At 45.9% G+C, this 18,013-nt stretch overlaps 1 protein-coding gene across 1 annotated transcript; it reads left to right on the forward strand.

Moving 5' to 3' along the window:
• Window positions 1-4,304: 4,304 nt before the first annotated feature.
• On the forward strand, window positions 4,305-16,860 carry LOC118592888 (alpha-1,3-mannosyl-glycoprotein 4-beta-N-acetylglucosaminyltransferase-like protein MGAT4E). Its single transcript, XM_036201976.1, has 3 exons — window positions 4,305-4,321; window positions 6,970-7,049; window positions 15,722-16,860. Exons 1-3 carry the CDS (start codon window positions 4,305-4,307, stop codon window positions 16,858-16,860), a joined length of 1,236 nt encoding a protein of 411 aa, XP_036057869.1.
• The last annotated feature ends 1,153 nt before the right edge of the window (window positions 16,861-18,013 follow it).

An 18,013-nucleotide genomic window follows, 5' to 3' on the forward strand; every position in this document is an offset into this window, starting at 1 on the left:
CCTGGAGGTGCCGCCGATCGCCTTCCCCGAGGGCTGGGAGCGGGGGCTGGGCGGAGCCACAGCGCCAGGTTCCCGGGGGAAAGCGGGGCTGCAGTCCCGGCGGCCCGAGCAGAAGCGAGCCCGCTCCGAGTGCCACGTCTCCAGGAACCCCCCTCCTTACTCTTGGACAACACTCCGCCTCCGCCCGGGACTCCGTCCCCCAAACCACCCCATGAGTGCTGGAGAGCCTTTAGATACATCTTTAGAGATCGGTGTCCTCATCCGGCCCACTCAGCCGTCAGCCCTCACGCTCCCCCAGCCGGTGGAGTCCCACCCCGGGCCTGCACCCCAAGAGCGCAGCCTGTGCCCTAAAATCCGCCTGCTGGTCTAAGAGGCGCTGGCCTAGCTCCTTCCGGTCCCTGGGCAGGAGAGACCAGGCTTCAAGGTTCCAAACGCGAAGAGAGACTTTCCTCTGGCTCTCCGTCGTCCCCACCCCCACCCCTTGCTCGGGGTCTGAGCGGCGAATGAGGGGGGCAGGTCTGGCTCCCCAGCTGCCCGGGAGGGGGCGGCGGCCGGCGCAGCACGTAGCGCACGTGTCGGTCCCGCTCCCCACCCCCTCCGCGCCGCGGTCGCCTCGACGGGACTCCGGTGTTGTCCGTGCGCCTCCCTTCCGCCCCCGGCCTCACTTGGGGTCTCCCACCACCCGTCCCCCTCTCCCGTTTCCCCAAATATGCGCGATGCACCATCTCAGTTTCTCATCTCCAATTTAGTGCCAACATCTGAACTCAGCACCTTTCATGCTCTGAAAAATTTGGTGTCAGGTGTCCCCCGGGGCAACCATGGGATGTCCCTCAGCTTTACTTGTTTTGAGTCTTTACACAACGCCCTGTTGCTAGTCTTTATTGCTGGCTTTTAGCTAGACATCAGTTTCCCACCGTAGTCCCTGCTACCTCCTCAGCACGTGCCGCACCCCTTGGTAAGCCGCTAGAGGGAAGGAGTAAAGTCAGTACCAGGCACGTGGGAGTTGCTCCACAAATATTTGTTGAAAGGGAGGGGAAATGGCCTTGAGTTTATGCGGCTCCAATTGGCTGAGGATGAAGCTTTGGACTGGACACGGAGAAGAATCTGCTTGTACCCAGGAAGGAGTCTCACAATAACTCGGTGGTGGAGGGTTGAGACAGCCCACGCAGTGGGTGAATACAGTGAGATAAAGCGTCCTCCCCGTCCCCTGCCCTGCTTAATTCCACTGGAATCAGTATCCCTCCTGCCCCCCCTCCTCCTCTTCCTCCTCCTCCTCCTCCTCCTCCTCCTCCTCCTCCTCCTCTCCTCCCCTCCTCCTCCTTTTCCTCCTCCTCCTCCTCGGCTGCAAGGCCTTCTCTGTGGGATAGCTGTACTCTTTTGGTCCCCACCCCCAGCCGACACCATGATAAAGGGTCTCATTATGGGCGCTGTCCTTGGAAAGCTGGTCTAGTCTTGGGGAAGCATCTTTTAACTAATACCACAGCCTCATCCCTACACATTCCTCATGCGCACACATAAGGGAGGTGAAGAGGGAACGATCTCTCCTAGACAGGCACCGCACCAGAGCTACAGTCCCAAACCCTCGCCGCTCCTGGAATCCGCTGAGTCAGCTCGACTACGATCCAAAAACCTTACACCTTTGGTCTACCCTTGTATGGATCAGACACTCTCAAGTGGAACGTTCCCACGGCGGTGCTAGCCCTACCCACAGGGGCTGGGAGGGGCAGAGTAACCCACACCAAGGCTTGGGCTTCAGGGCGTTTCTTCCCATTCCGGTTAGGCCACTTTAAAGGCCTGAGACTCTCAAGGAACAATATTTTATAGTTTTATGTTTTGTTTTGTGTTTGAGACAGGGTCTTGCTGTACAGCTCAAAATGGCTTCAGATTCACAATATAACCCAGACTGACCTCAAACTCACAGCAATCCTGCTGCCTCAACCTCAATCAAAATCATATTCCCTGTTCAACAACCAGCGCTCTTAACTCAGGTCTCTGGGCTGAGAGACTCCTCTCAGCATGTCCTGTTCCTCAGATAGCTCAAATGTTTGAAATTCTCTGTATCTGGGATGTAACATGCTGGAACTTTCCAGAGCACCACCGCATCTACCATATCTGTTTGAAATTCCCGATGCAATTAAGTCACATGATATGTCTAGCAAAGCACAACTCCCTACATGCAAAAGGAGGATTTTTTTTTTTCACATTTTTCTTCCCTGGCATGAATGACTGATGTGTGAAAAAAACAAATAAACAAACAAACAGCAACAACAACAAAACCTGAGATATTTCTCTAACACAAATCAGAGCATGAAGTAGGTGCATTGCTCTCACACTTTTTCAGATGGAGAAACTGAGACTCCTATTAATCAGCCAACATCACACTGATGCACTGATGCATCACACTGGGCAGAGGAAGGATGAGAACGGTGATCTCAGGCCTGCCTTTGATCTTTCCAAACATCAGGCAGACTTCTGAAAGCCACAGGCAGACATAGGGGCCTCACCTCACACCTCCCACCAGCCTCGCTTTTACCTTCCGTCTGGGTGCACAACTTCCTTCTAGGCTGCAGTGGCTTTTTTGAGTGACTGTACTCTCTCCACTGTTTTGTTCACGGAGTAACAAAAGTTTCACGATCAACTCATGAAGTTGATTTTGGTGACCCATAATGAGCTATGTTTGAGAATAGACAGCTCTAAGGCTACTTTTTCCCCCCTACCATTTTGGCAACTTTCAAAAAGATGTACAAGAAGGCCACCAACCACAAAGCCAAGCATGAGGCCCTGGGGAAAGTCCAATGAGCAACTTGATCTTGGACTTAGAGCTTCCAGAATTGTGAATAAATGTGTGCTGCTGAAACCAACTCGTTGAAATCGGTCTCCCTCTGGATATATAGATACAGCCGTGTGATATAAAGGTATGTGTGTGATATGGATACGTAGTCACATATCCTGTTGTTTTTCTTTCTCTAGAGAGCCCTTAGGAATTTCCAATAGCAAGTCTTCCTCAAATACCTAACTCAGCGCTCATTTCAGCCACCGCCCCCACTCCCCCTCGTCTCCTGTCATTCCTAAGAACAGCAGATACAAGATACAGAAAGCCAATAATTTCGCCTTGGCTCTTCTGCTTGGGTTCTGCTGTTTATCATTCATTTGTCTGCGTTCTCCTACTCATTCTTCCACCCTTGTCCACAGCCCATCAAACTGAACCAATGCCAAGCAAAGACTAGGATGCGTGCAGAAGTTCTTCCCAGTTTTGTTTTGCTTGGGGTTTTGGAAACAAGCTGTCATGTACCCAAGGCTGGCCTTGGACTCAATATGTACTCAAGGAGCATAACCTTGAATTCTTGGTCCTCTTACCTCCCAAGTGCTAGGCTTACATTGTGTGCCACCACACTGGTGTGTGTTTGTTTTGCTTGGCCTCCCCTTTATTCCAGGGACTTACTATATAGCCCTGGCTGGCCTGGAATTCCCAATAAAATTGGCCTTGAACTCAAAGAGATCTACCTACCTCTACTGGGAATTAAATTTAGCCCAACTAACTTGAAATTTTTTGAGCTCTCCCATTTCTTTAAGTATTCATCTCAATTCACATTTTCAAACAGTGTGGTCAGATGTGTGGAACATCAGCCCTCTCCACCCTCCAGATTAAGTCAGTGTGCTGATGAGCTCCCGTGGTCCCCAGAGAAACAATGATTGTCGAGGGAGCATGGGCTGGAGCTCCTGCAAGAAGTAAAGAAGGAAGGGCTTGTTCCTCGCCATCCCTAACCTGCAGATATGGTTCCTCCTCCCAGGAGTAGAGGAGAATTCTGACCAGCCAAATTCAAGTCCTTACCTAGAACATACAATACCAACAAGCACTGTGTGGAAGATGAGAGCATTAGAGCCCCCGGAACTGCAGTGCAGAAGGTTGTGGACTGCCAAAAGTGTAAGGAGACTAAAGCCAGCCTGAGCCAGAGTCAAGTCAAATCCAGCATGGGCCACTTGAGATCCTGTCTTGAATAACAAAAGAACCCTTAGGCACCAGAGAGTAGTCATCAATCATCTTCAGTTGTTAGGGGAGGAGCTGGGCTTCAGAAAGACTGAGTCTTTTGGCCAAGGTCACATGAACAAGTTGAACAGAAGCAGATTCTAGCCTAGTTTGTTGGAGCCCATAATGTGTGTCTTTTAACCATCCCATACCCACAGCCATTGCATGGCCTCATGGCACTGTTATGCCCTTAGCATCTATCCTAGTGTTTCTTGGTGAACTTTGTCAGCTATCAGGATTCTGCCATAACCCATGAGCTAATAAAGACTTGTTGAACATGGTTTTCCAGGCCAGGTACTCTGCAAAATGTTGTAGATATAGTATCAAATAAAACCAAGTGTCTGCCTTTCTGGAGTTTAGAATTCTAGGCTAGTGGACAGTGACAGAGAGCAAACACAATAATCAAGATTGTTTCTGGTAGCAACAAATGCTCAGGAAAATATAACAGATCATCCAATAGGTAAGCCTGGGGATGGAAGTGGCGGCACAGGCCTCACAAGCCAGTAACTCAATACAGCAGAGGGAACATCTGAGCTTGGATGGAGGTCAGTGACAGGGAAGGGGCAACTATGGGGTAAATCTACAGAGAAGTGTTCTAAAAGAACAACATGCACAGGGCTGGAGAGATGGCTCAGTGGTTAAGAGCACTAGCTGCACTTCCAAAGGACCCAGGTTCAATTCCCAGCAACCACATGGTGGCTCACAATTGTCACCCCAGTTCCAGGGGATCTGGTTACATCATACAGACATACAGGCAGGCATAACACCAATGCAGATGAAATGAAAATAAACATTAAAAAAAGAACTTGTGCAAAGACCCTCAAAAGGTCCCGTATGAGTCAGGACATAATCCAAGAAAACAAGCCTCTAAGTCTAGAGAAAAACCTCACAGGCAGTCCATAGAAGTCAGGACTTCTTTTTGTTTTGCTGGGGTTTTTTTTGTTTGTTGTTTTTTGTTTTTTCTGTTTGTTTTTCTTCTTTTTTTTTTTTTTTTTTTTTTTTTGGTTTTGGTTTGGTTTTTCAAGACAGGGTTTCTCTGTAGCTTTGGAGCCTGTCCTGGACTAGCTCTGTAGACCAGGCTGGCCTCGAACTCACAGAGATCTGCCTGCCTCTGCCTCCCGAGTGCTGGGATTAAAGGTGTGTGCCACCAACGCCCAGCTGTCTTGGTTTTTTTTTGAGAGAGGGTTTCTCTGTGTAACCCTGGCTGTCCTGGAACTCATTTTGTAGACCAGGCTGGCCTTGAACTCATACAGATCCACCTGCTTCTGCCTCCCGAGTGCTGGGATTAAAGGTGTGCGTGGTTAAAAGCTTGCTGCTGCTGCTGCTGCTGTTGCTGTTCTTCTTTTCTTCTTCTTCTTCTCCTCCTCCTCCTCTTTCTTTTTTTAGATAGGATCTTTTTATGTGGGCCATCTTGGCTTCTAACTCACAATAATCTCACCTTAGACTCTTGAGTGCTGGGAGTACAGACACATGCCACCTTACTAGATTTTATTTATAATTTTATTTTTTTTAAAGTATCTAATGTGTATAAGTTTTATTGCCTACATGTTTGTATGTATATATGCCACATGCATGTCTGATGAATGTGGAGGTCAGAGGAGAACATCCAGATCCCCTGGAACTTGTGAGACACCACTCAGATTCTGTGACTCAAACCCAGGTTCTCTGAAGCCCAGCAAGTGATCTTAACCATTGAGTCATCTCTCTAGTCCTTTGATTTCTAAATTTTGGTTTGGGGGATGTTGTTTAGTTTGTTTGGTTATTTATTTATTTATTTATTTATTTATTTATTTGCTTTTTGGTTTTTCAAGACAGGGTTTCTCTGTGTAGCTTTGCACCTTTCCTGGAACTCACTCTGTAGTCCAGGCTGGCCTCGAACTCACAGAGATCCGCCTGCCTCTCTCTGCCTCCCAAGTGCTGGAATTAAAGTTGTGCGCCACCACCGCCCAGCTGTTTGGGGTTTTTTGCTTGCTTGTTTGCACTTTGTTTTGAGATAAGGTCTTACTGTGTATCCCTGATTATCCTGGAATTTAACCTGTTGATCAGGCTGGCTTCAAAATGACAGAAATCCACCTTCCTCTTCATCCCAAGTGCTGCCACCCAGTTTGATTTGTAATTTTTTTTTAAAGATTTATTTATTTATTATGTACACAGTGTTCTGTCTGCATGTCTGCCTGCAGGCCAGAGGGCACCAGATCTGATTACAGATGGTTGTGAGCCACCATGTGGTTGCTAGGAATTGAACTCAGGACCTCTGGAAGAGCAGTCAGTGCTCTTAACCTCTGAGCCATCTCTCCAGCCCCCTTGATTTGTAATTTTAAAAGGTGTCTCTGATGGGGGAGTAGAAGGCAGACTGCAGGAGAACAAGGTTGAGATTTGGAACGGCACAGATCAGATAGACTGATACCAACTGTAGTACTAGCAGTCGTTGGTAGTGGTGCTATTGTGGTAAAATTCTGAGGACATAGTAACAAGATTAAACAGATTAGATGTGGAGTGCTAAGAAGAGAAAAGCATGAAGGATAGCCCTGTACCCCCCCCCCCCCCCCACCCCGCACCTGCACCTAAGTAATTTATGGAAAAGGTGGTGGTGCAATTTACTCTGATGGAGAGAACATGAGGAAATGATAGGATAGAAGAGAGAGAAATGATTCTTATTCATCTAAGCAGAGACCTTAAATAAGTGACCCGGAGATCAGGTGGGTATATTTTACACACACACACACACACACACACACACACAGAGAGAGAGAGAGAGAGAGAGAGAGAGAGAGAGAGAGAGAGAGAGAGAGAGAGAGAGAGAATGTGTCTGGGGTTAGCCAGAGAGAATGTGGAGGAACAGAGAAAGCTTTGAGACCACTTGTGTTGATTGATGGCTTCGGAGAAGGATGAGCCAGGAGAGAAAGCTCAGAAGATTTTCCTTTTGGACTTTCCTTCCACAGGAAGCTAACAGGTCTGCTTTTCCGTGATGACGAAGATCCAGCAGAGAGGGAGGAAGACTGCAAGGGTGACAAGTTTGAGTGTGAGAGGGAAGGAGAGAACGCAGTGTTTCAGGAAAGCAGGATGTGACGTGGCGGACTTGGTGGCTCTCCACATCTGTCTGTTAAAAGATACAGAACAGCTGCTGGCGTTTAGGGCAAATAATAATTCCTAGGTAGGGATTATGAAGCACACTCTCACCACATGTAAGTCCTGTACCTGTGCCCCTCTGATGCTATGAGTGGGGGGGGCTGAGACACAATAGTATCATCACAGAGGGAGCTGAGCTCAAGGGGAGGAGGAACCCTCGGAGACCTGAGACCACTGCCCCTAACTCCCTTGTCCTGCCTTCGCCAGAAGACTGTTGACCTGAGAGGGCTGGGCAAGGACAGAGTTCCCTGCTGCATAACAACGCCACAGAAGGACAGAAGGGAGTGAGCTATGTCTACTGGAGTGAAGTCTTTTAACTGTAATTGTTTAGCCTTTTCATTGAGTGGACTTGTCCATGCGTTTATGGTCTAGAGAAGCCAGAATCGTCTGGGTCTCTTACATAGAAGTTCCTAAGGTAAGAACAATTTTTATCTATAAAACCTTATTATTGGGGCTGGAGAGGTGGCTCAGAGGTTAAGAACACTGGCTGTTCTTCCAGAGGTACTGAGTTCAATTCCCAGCAACCACATGGTGGCTCACAACCATCTGTAATAAGATCTGTTGCCCTCTTCTGGCTTACAAGGATACATGAAAACAGAACACTGTATACATGATAAATAAATCTGTAAAAAAGAAAGAAAGAAAAGCCGGGCGGTGATGGCACACACCTTTAATTCCAACACTCGGGAGGCAGAGGCAGGCAGATCTCTGTGAGTTCGAGGCCAGCCTGGGCTACCAAGTGAGTTCCAGGAAAGGCACAAAGCTACACAGAAACCCTGTCTCGAAAAACCAAAATAAAAAGTTATTATGAGTAAGTTTATTTATTTATTATTTATTTATTCATTCGTTCATTTATTTATTTATGCAGCATGCCAGAAGAGGACACCATGGTGGTTGTGAGCCACCATGTGGTTGCTGGGAATTGAACTCAGGACCTCTGGAAGAGCGGTCAGTGCTCTTAACCTCTGAGCCATCTCTCCAGCCCATTTTTTTTTTTAAACTACTATCACAAAACTCAGGGATAGAGGGAGGGCTCAGCACTAGAGAGTTTGTGATGCTATTTGCAGAGGTCCTGAGTTCAGTTCCTGGTACCCAGAACAGGCAGTTCACAGCCCCCCATAACTCCAGTTCTAGGGGGATCCAGCACCCTTTTCTGGTCTCCATGGGCACTGCCCTTACATAAGCACAGACCTAAAAACACATTTTTTTTTTTTCGAGACAGGGTTTCTCTGTGTAGCTTTGGAGCCTTTACTGGAACTCATTCTGTAGTCCAGGCTAGCCTCGAACTCAAAGGTGTGTGCCACTACCGCCAGGCTAACACACATAATTTTTAAAAAAGAAATTTGGGCTGGAGAGATAGTTCAGTCCTTAAAGGCTAGGCTCACAACCCTCTCCAAAAAATTATTATTATTAATATAAAAAAATGTGAACGCCACCAAGATGAGGCCATACTACGGCCTCTGGAGCATAGACATCACTTGACTACAGTGTCTTTCTTGTCTCCTGAGTATGCAGGACAGTAATTGGACTCATGGAACAAGGCATCTGAAAGCCTTTCTTCTGACAGTTTAGAGTGATCAGAAAAGATGTTCCAGAAGGCTGGGTGCAAGCACTTTTGAGCCTGAGCTGACCTGTGTTCCAATAAACTCACTTTAACTTACTTTGCGTTAACAGATCCTGTCCTAGTTAAGGCCTACAAGTTCAAGTATTTTAAAAAAAAAAATCTTTAGGCCGGGTGGTGGTGGTGCATGCTTTTAATCCCAGCACTCAGGAGGCAGAGACAGGCGGATCTCTGTGAGTTCGAGGCCAGCCTGGTCTACAGAGTGAGATCCAGGACAGTCACTAAAACTACACAGAGAAACCCTGAATTTTTGTCTTTGATCTTAAAAGACAAAAAGGTATCAATTTGACATAGACATAGCATCACATCAATTTCAGCTATTTATTTAGTTGGCTTTTTGAGACAGGGTTTCATATAGCCCAGACTCACTTTAAACTCACTACATAACCAAGGACACATTGAACTCCTGATCATTCTGTCTCTACCTCTCAAGTGCTAGGATTACAGGTATGTGCCACCATGCCTGTCGACTTTTAAAAGCTTGACTTTTTTTTGTTGTTTGGTTGGCTGGTTTTTGAGACAGGGTTTATCTATGTAGCCCTGGCTGTCCTGAAACTCACTCTTTACACCAGGCTGGCCTTGAACTCAGAGATCCGCCTGCCTCTGCCTCCCAGTGCTGGGATTAAAGGCATGTGCCCACACCGTCAACACCGTCACTGTCACCCCCCCCCCAACACCCTTGCCTAATAGTATGACTTTTTTTTTAATGTGTGCAGTACAATGACCATCTGTTTCCTAGTACAAACTGGCCATGTTAATAATGTTCCAGCTAGAGGAAAGAAAATGCTGGCTGTACTTCCAGGAAGGGAGGCTAAAATCTTTTTAGATTATAGATTAGCCTATAGAAAAATGCCTGCCATAAATCAAACAGTGAAGAGGAAGATGAATAGGAATCTCACTTACACAACTTAAGTAAAACATAGATCTCTGAACAGATGAAGACAGGTTTCTTCTGTATCCCAGAATCTAATCAATATTTACATGTGTAATTCAGCTATCATTTGGCTTAAAAGGGCTTATTGGAAAATGTTTTCATTTTTACTATTTTCTACAGAGAAAATATTTTCCAGTTTCAAATGACCCTGGACTTTTGACTTATAACCTGTTTTTATGTGCAAAAAATAAAATAAAGCCGGGCAGTGGTGGTACACGCCTTTAATCCCAGCACTCGGGAGGCAGAGGCAGGTTCAAGGCCAGCCTGGGCTACAGAGTGAGATCCAGGAAAGGCACAAAGCTACACAGAGAAACTCTGTCTCGAAAAACCAAAATAAATAAATAAATAATAAAAAAGAGAAAAAAAAAATAATGTTCCAGCTAGTCCTTATCATTCTGAGCAGGGGAAACTTTGGGAGAATTGAAACTCCAAACAAATGTATTAAGAAAGGCAGCAAATGTCATCACAAGACAGGTGACCTTCTTTCTCTAGGTAGGGAGCAAGGTCGTGTGTGCTCTGTCAGGTTCCTAGATCAGAGCATATTCATGTAAGTTAACAATAATCTTACAGCCAGAAAGGATAGAGTTCTCTCACTGTACATACTGACTTCCTGCTGTAGGAACCATATCCCCGTGCAGACACGATGCGGTGCTCCATCAGACAGTGCTTCAAAATCTCTGTGGCCATCATATTCCTGTGGTTCTTCATCATCCTGAGAATACCTAAGGAAACTCAGCATGTCCAAAGAGTGGTGACTATTCTTTGGGAAACTGGGCATTTGAGATGGGAAGGGTGAGGACAGGCAGGTTGCCCAAGAAGTCTGGCCTTTCCTTCTGATCCTTTCCACCAGGAGCTGGAGGCTCTGAGTGGAGCTGGTGTGGATCTACCCATGATTCCATAAGCTAGTGACATTTATTTATATGTTTCTCAAGGTAGGGGAGAAAACACGCTACCAGAGCCCACGAGTCTTTTGGCCCATGGGCAGGCACTGTGCTGGACACATTCTAGACGATGACTCTCCTCACTTAAAATGGCATATGAGAAATAAAGGCCATTGTTTTATGAAAGGATGTGTGTGTGTGTATGTGTATGTGTGTGTATGTATATATATGTGTGTATGTGTGTGTATATATGTGTGTGTGTATATATATATAAATATAAATATAAATATAAATATAAATATAAATATAAATATAAATATAAATATAAATATAAATATAATATATATATATATATATATATATATATATATATATATATGTTGCCTTTGTCAATGGTCCAGGTGATCAGACATAGCTGTAAGAAGAACCCTGAATCCTTAGAAGACTGGCAGGCCATCACCTCCAAATATTTGGGAAAAATCCACCAGAGAAGAAAGAGTGAGTACCAGGGAGAGGGAGGTAGAGTGTCAGGGGAGGAGGATCATATGAGGGAAGATGACCAGGAAAGAAGAGAGCAGGAGGAGGAAAGGCAGAACTGTTCAGAAACACTTGAATCTGGCTGACAACTCCCTCCCCAATTCCAGGACATTGATGAGTCAGGGGTATGAAGAAGAAAGAGCAGATAAAGGTAGTTGTTTTAATAGGTGGAATCAGGGGGTGAAGAGATAGTTCAGTGGTTAGGAGTACTTGCTGTTCTTCCAGAGGGCCTGAGTTCAGTTTCCAGCATCACACACACACACACACACACACACACACACATACACACACACGCCTGTAGGTGGACTTTTCTGTGTCCCACCTGAGTCAACTCTGTCCTGCCAGCTGACTCCTGAATAAAATAACCACACAGAGACTTAATATTAATTATAAATGATTGGCCAATAGCTTAGGCTTGTTACTAACTAGCTCTTACAAATTAAATTAGCCCATATTTCTTATCTATACTCTACCACATGGTGTTATCTTTTTTCAGCACAGCATGTTCATCTTCTTTCTCTGTGTCTCCTGGCAACCCCACCCTTTTCTACCCTATGCTGTCTTTTTGTCTGCAAGCCCTACCTAACCTTTTCCTGCCTAGCTATTGGCCAGTCAGCTCTTTATTAACCAATGAGAGTAATAGATATTCAGTGTACAAAAAAATTGCTGTATACACATACAAAAAAATTTAAAAAGTACTTAAAATAGGTGGATACAATATGCTGACCACATATTATAAAACATTTCTGAACATTACATTATATATACACTTATCTGCAATACCATACATGTTTACATATATACAGCTCCAGTATATAACTTATTATTTCAATCTGCAATTACAATCATGCCCTAGGAATGGATGGTTATGTAGCTTTTGGTGGTGGTGAGGAGCTGGAGAATAGATGATCATGTGGCTTTTTGTTTATTGATTTGAAACAGAGTCTCACTATGTAGACTAGATTGAATTCATAGAGATCCTCCTGCCTCTGCCTCTTGAGTGCTGGGATCGAAAGCATGCACCATTGTATCATACTTTTTATTTTGTTTTTAATTAAGTGAACACACACACATACACACAGAGGCATGTGTCTCTGTCTATGGCTTTATGTACATGAGTACAAATACCCACAGAGGCCAGAAGAGGGCATCAGAGTTCCTGGAGCTGCAGCTACAGGCAATTGTAAGTCTACCACATGGATGCTAGGAACTGAATTTAGCTCCTTTGCAAGGGCAGTAGGCACTCTTAACCACTGGGCCATCTCTCCAGACCTTATGTGGCCTTTTTTTGGAGGGATATGGCACCAGCCATTGTTTTTTGTTTGTTATTTGTTTGTTTACGTGTGTACAGTACATGTATATCTGTGTATATATGTGTATGGTGTAGGTATAGGTATGTTTCCCCAGGAGCTGGAGTTACAGGTGGTTGTGACCTGCCTGACTTGGGTGCTAAAAGCTGAACTAACTCTGCAATATCATCAAGCTTTCTTAACTACTGAGCCGTCATCTCTCCAGCCACAATAGTTGTTTGTTTTTGTTTTTTATTTGACATAAGGAGTCTCCCTTTGCAGCCTAGGCTGGCCTCAACCTGGCTTTGAACTTGAGGTCTTTATGCCTCAGTGTTCTGGGTGCTGGGATTACAGATATGTACCATCATGCTCAGAAACTGTGTAGCTTTAAAGCATTTAGATAAGAAGGAAGAGAGATGAGTTAAAATATTTAAAAGGGGGCTGGAGAGATGGCTCAGAGGTTAAGAGCACTGACTCCTCTTCCAGAGGTCCTGAGTTCAATTCTCAGCAACCACATGGTGGCTCACAACCATCTGTAATGAGATCTGGCGCCCTCTTCTGTATACATAATAAATAAATAAATCTTTAAAAAATAAAATATTTAAAAGAAGAATTGTGGCTAAGATTGTCTGCATTTTTAGGTAGAGGAATTCAATGATAAAACAAAACATATAAGAATGAGAAGAAGCTGGGCAGTAGTGGCTCATGCCTTTAATCCCAGCACTCGGGAGGCAGAGCCAGGCGGATCTCTGTGAGTTTGAGGCCAGCCTGGTCTACAGAACTAGTTCCAAGACCACACAGAGAAACTCTGTCTCAAAAAACAACAACCACAACAAAAAGAATGAAAAGAAGACAAAATCACTGGTGGGGGGAAAAATAAAGTTAGTTCTTGTTAGAAAGAGCACTCAGTGGATTAGAGAACATTTGAGACTGGAGGGTCTAAGAGCAGAGAGCCTGAATCCTCTAGCTTTATGGGCTTTAGGACTAAACTCAGGGCTGAAAGGACTTGGCCAACACCACAGTCAGAAGTGGCAGTGCTGGGGTAAGTATCCCGGGTTCCCAGGCTCCTGGGCTAGGGAAATGGAACTGTGTAGGTTGAGTGATTTCCCAGAGTGTGTATCTTAGCAACAAAGCAACCTGGGGAGAAAAACGGTTATGTCCATCACTCAAGGAAGTCAAGACAGGACCTCATGAAGGAACCTGGAGGCAGGAGCTGATGTGGAGGCCATGGGGAAGGGGGGGGGCTCTGTTTATTGGTTTATTCAGTTTGCTTTCTTCTAGACCCCAAGACTACCTGCCCAAGGGTGTCACTGCCCACAGTGAGCTGAGCCCTCCCCTCCCATGTCAGTTATTAATCAAGACAATATCCTACAAACTTGCCTACAGGCCAAACTTATGGAGGCATGTTCCCAATTAAGATTGCCTTTTCCAGGTGGGTCTAGCTTGGGTCATGTTGGCAAAAAAACAAAACAGTGTGGATGAAATCTGGCATTTAGTCCCTAGCACCTGAAAAGCAGAGGCTCCTGGCTTTTAGAAAAAGCCCCCCCCCCAATATACCTTTATTAAAGGGGACCTTTGGGAAGATGAACAGAGTAAAAGGATGAAAGCAGAAAGCGTTATAATAACTATAATAAAAGCTAATGTTTATCAAGTTCTTCAGCCACAAGGTTCAAGTTTTAAAGAAGACTCAGGAAGGTTGGACATGCTGGCACACACCCGAACTCTCAATACTTGGGAGGCTAGGGCAGGAGAACTGCCCTAAGTTCCAGTTCATCTTAGACAACACAGTGAGTTCCAGGTCGGCAAGGTCTATACAGAAAAACCTTTTTTCTTTCTTTTTCATTTTCTTTTTTTTTTTTCTTTGAGACAAGGTTTCTCTGTGTATCTCTCGCTATCCTGGAACTCGCTCTGTAGACCAGTCTGGCCTCAAACTCAGAGATCCGCCTGCCTCTGCCTCCTGAGTGCTGGGATCAAAGGCATGTGCTACCATGCTTGGCTAAGACTTTGTCTTAGAAAAAAATATTCAAGAGGATCCACAGGGACTCAGCAGCACTTAGTATTTCCTCAACTCTTAAGTACATATAAGTGATAGAGTTGAAACAGATTCTGAAGATGGCGTCATGATTCTGCATGTCTAATTTGCAGATAAGGCTAAAATTTCTGGTCTCATGATTCCACACTTAGAGTAACAAGAAGGGGCTGGAGAGATGGCTCAGAGGTTAGGAGCACTGGTCCAGAGGGACCCAGGTTCAATTCCCAGCAATCATGTAGTGGCTCACAACCATCTATAATGAGATCTGGCACCCTCTTCTGGCATGTAGACATACATGCCAGAACACTGTGTACATAATAAATAAGTCTTTTTTTGTTGTTTGTTTTGAGACAGGGTTCTCTGTGTAGCCCTGGCTATCCTGGAACTCCCTCTGTAGACCAGGCTGGCCTCAAACTCACAGAGATCCATCTGCCCTTGCCTCCCCAAGTGCTGGGGTTAAAGGCATGTGCCACCACTGGCTACAAATAAATCTATTAAAAAAAAAAAAAAAAAAGAGTAGCAAGAACAGGGGCTGGAGAGATGGCTTAGAGGTTAAGAGCACTGACTGCTCTTCCAGAGGCCCCAGGTTCAATTCCCAGCAACCACATAGCAGCTCACAACTGTCTGTAACTCTAGTTCCAGGGGATCTGATGTCCTCACACAGACATACATGCAGGCAAAACACCAATGCACATAAAATCTTTTAAAAAAGTTTTGGGGGGTTGGAGATTTAGCTCAGTGGTAGAGCGCTTGCCTAGCAAGCGCAAAGCCCTGGGTTTGGTCCTCAGCTCTGAAAAAAAAAGTTTTTTAAAAATGTAGCAAGACTGTACATTCCCTCTGCCAAGTAAAGAAAAATACCCTAAATAGCATTCTCTAATCTTTAAGATTTATTTATGTGTGTGTCTGCACCTATGTGTGGGTGGGTGTCCACGGAGGCCAGAAGAGGGTGTTGGATCCCGGGAGCTGAAGTTACAGGCTCTTGTGAGTCTCCCAACATGGGTGCAGGGAACCAAATTTGGGCCTTCAGCAAGAGCAGGGGTCGAGCCACCTCTCCAGCCCCATCCCCTAATAGTCTTCAGTTTATTTTATTTTATTTGAGACAGAGTCTCACTATTCTATGTAGCCTGTACTGAACTCATGGACCTCCTGCCTCAGTCCCCTGGTACTAAGGTTGGATTACAGGCAAGCCTCATCATGCCTTGCTTCTCTAAACTTTTTGCTCACTCTTGCCACCACACATTGACAGTTGTCCCTGTTTTACCTCTTCTCAGCATGGCTGACAGTGGGGATCACCTCAGTGTCACGCCAGGGTCAAGGTGGCCTCTTGGATACGCTGGCCTCCCTGTACCACGCCTCCTCCGTGGCTGAGCAGAAACGGATAACTGTGCTGGTTCACCTGGCCGATTCTGATTCCACCTGGCTCAGGAATACCGTTCTCCATATCTCCAGCCTCTACAGCTCTCAGATCTTGACAGGGCAATTGCTACTGATCCATGCCCCATCCGATGCCTACCCCACGGTGACGAACGTCCAGGATGAGCTCTCTCAGGGACAGATGTACTCCAAGCAGAATGTGGATCATGCCTTCCTCATGAGCTTTGCCACAAAGCTCTCTTCTTACTTCCTGTTGATAGAGGACGATGTCTTTTGTGCCCCCAACTTTGTCACCCACATTCATTCAAAGGTGATCAACAGGAAGCCCCACACATGGGTGCTCCTGGAGTTCTCTAATATGGGCTTCCTTGGCAAACTTTTCCACAGTAGGGACCTTCCACTGCTGGCCCATCTCCTCCTCCTCTTCCACAAGGAGCGACCGCTGGACTGGCTGATCCTTCACTTCCGTACCCTCCTGGCCCAGCCTAACCCAATCCTCTGCAGGCCTTTTCTCTTCTACCACAGGTTATCTCACTTCACTTTTGAGAACAAGACCTTCACAGCCCAGGAAAAAGGTCCTCATGGGCCCGACGACCTCCCTGGAGCTGTTTTCACGGACATGAGACTCCCTGGGGTTTACTCCCCACAGGAGGCCTACACTCAAGACGAGTCATTCTTTTGGACCTACAATGTCAGTACAAGGAACTACCTGACAGTAATTTTGAGCCATCCAGCGAACCTGAACAGAGTGCAAGTAAGAACGGGCTCCATCATGGATGGAAAGTACATCCTAGAAAAAGGTCAGGTGGAGCTAGGCTACCAGCCTGAAGGAACGCCCCCAAACTGTACCAGCTTTACCCTGCTGGGCCGTCTTGTGCAAGGGCAGATGGATCAGATCATTCCGAAAAGCACCGGGTACCAAGTAAGCTGCGTGAAGCTGGCCGTAAACGCTAATCAGGCCGGTGGGCTCATGATCAGGCATATCTACCTCTGGAGGGCGTGGGATGCCGAAGACAGAAACGCTGGGCAGAACTGATGGTATGTATGTCAGAGCATGAACAATTAAAAGCTGGAAGCTATTTCACTCTAGCTGATATGAATGACACTGGAGAAACCCAAGGGAACAGGAGACAGGAAAAGGAAGCACCGCCATTTTTTTTTTTTAAGTGCCACTAAAACATAGAATTTTAGCTGCTCGGAAGAAGACTGTCTGCTTTTAGGAGCCAGTGAACTTGCTGCCCTCAATGGCACTGGCTAGAAGCAACCGTGTGTGTGTGTGTGTGTGTGTGTGGTGTGTGTGTGTGTGTGTGTGTTTTGTTTTTTTGTGTAGCTTTGGAGCCTATCCTGGAACCCACTCTATAGACCAAGCTGGCCGCAAAGATCTGCCTACCTCTGCCTCCCAAGCTCTGGGACTAAAACCGTGGACCACCACCACCACCACCACCGCCCAGCAAAGCAACCTTTTTTAAGGAGAGAAAATAACCTCAATTATGAAATATATTTATGTTTAGCGATTCTTATATTTTTAACTTTTATTTACTTTTTCAAGATCTCATTATTTTTAATTCTGTGTCTGTGTGTGGGCACAGGGGCCTGAGGAGGCCAGAGGCTTTCGATCCCCTGCTGGAGCTGGAGTTACAGGGTGTTATGAGTCACCACATTGGTGCTGGGAGTTGCCTAGGTCTTCTTCAAGAGCTGTAAGCTCTCTACCACCTAGCCCTCTCTCCAGCTCCACATCTGTCTTACACCTAACAAAATTAATGGTCCTTGCCCCAGATAAGGGAATACCAAAGGACTGATGAGGTGACGTGGATCTACAGGAAAGGCAGCAATCGCCAAGCCTGATGCCCTGAGCTTGGTCCCGTGGACCCGCAGAGTGGAAAAAGAGAATTGACTCTGGCAACTTGTCCTCTGACTTCCACATGCACGCACATACACGCACACATACGCACACGTACACACACACACACACACATGCACGCACATACGCACACGTACACACACACACACATACGCGCACACATACACACACACACACACACACACACACACACACACAATTTTTGAAAAAGAATACCAAATAAGTATTCAGACTTAACCAGTTGTCCCTAATGTTGTTGGTTTGTTTGAGGACAGAGTCTTTCTCTGTAAGCCATGGTGTCCTGGAATGTAGGATCCTTTTGCCCTAC

The sequence above is a fragment of the Onychomys torridus genome, chromosome 11 (assembly GCF_903995425.1).
Source record: "Onychomys torridus chromosome 11, mOncTor1.1, whole genome shotgun sequence".
Taxonomy (NCBI): Eukaryota; Metazoa; Chordata; class Mammalia; order Rodentia; family Cricetidae; genus Onychomys; species Onychomys torridus.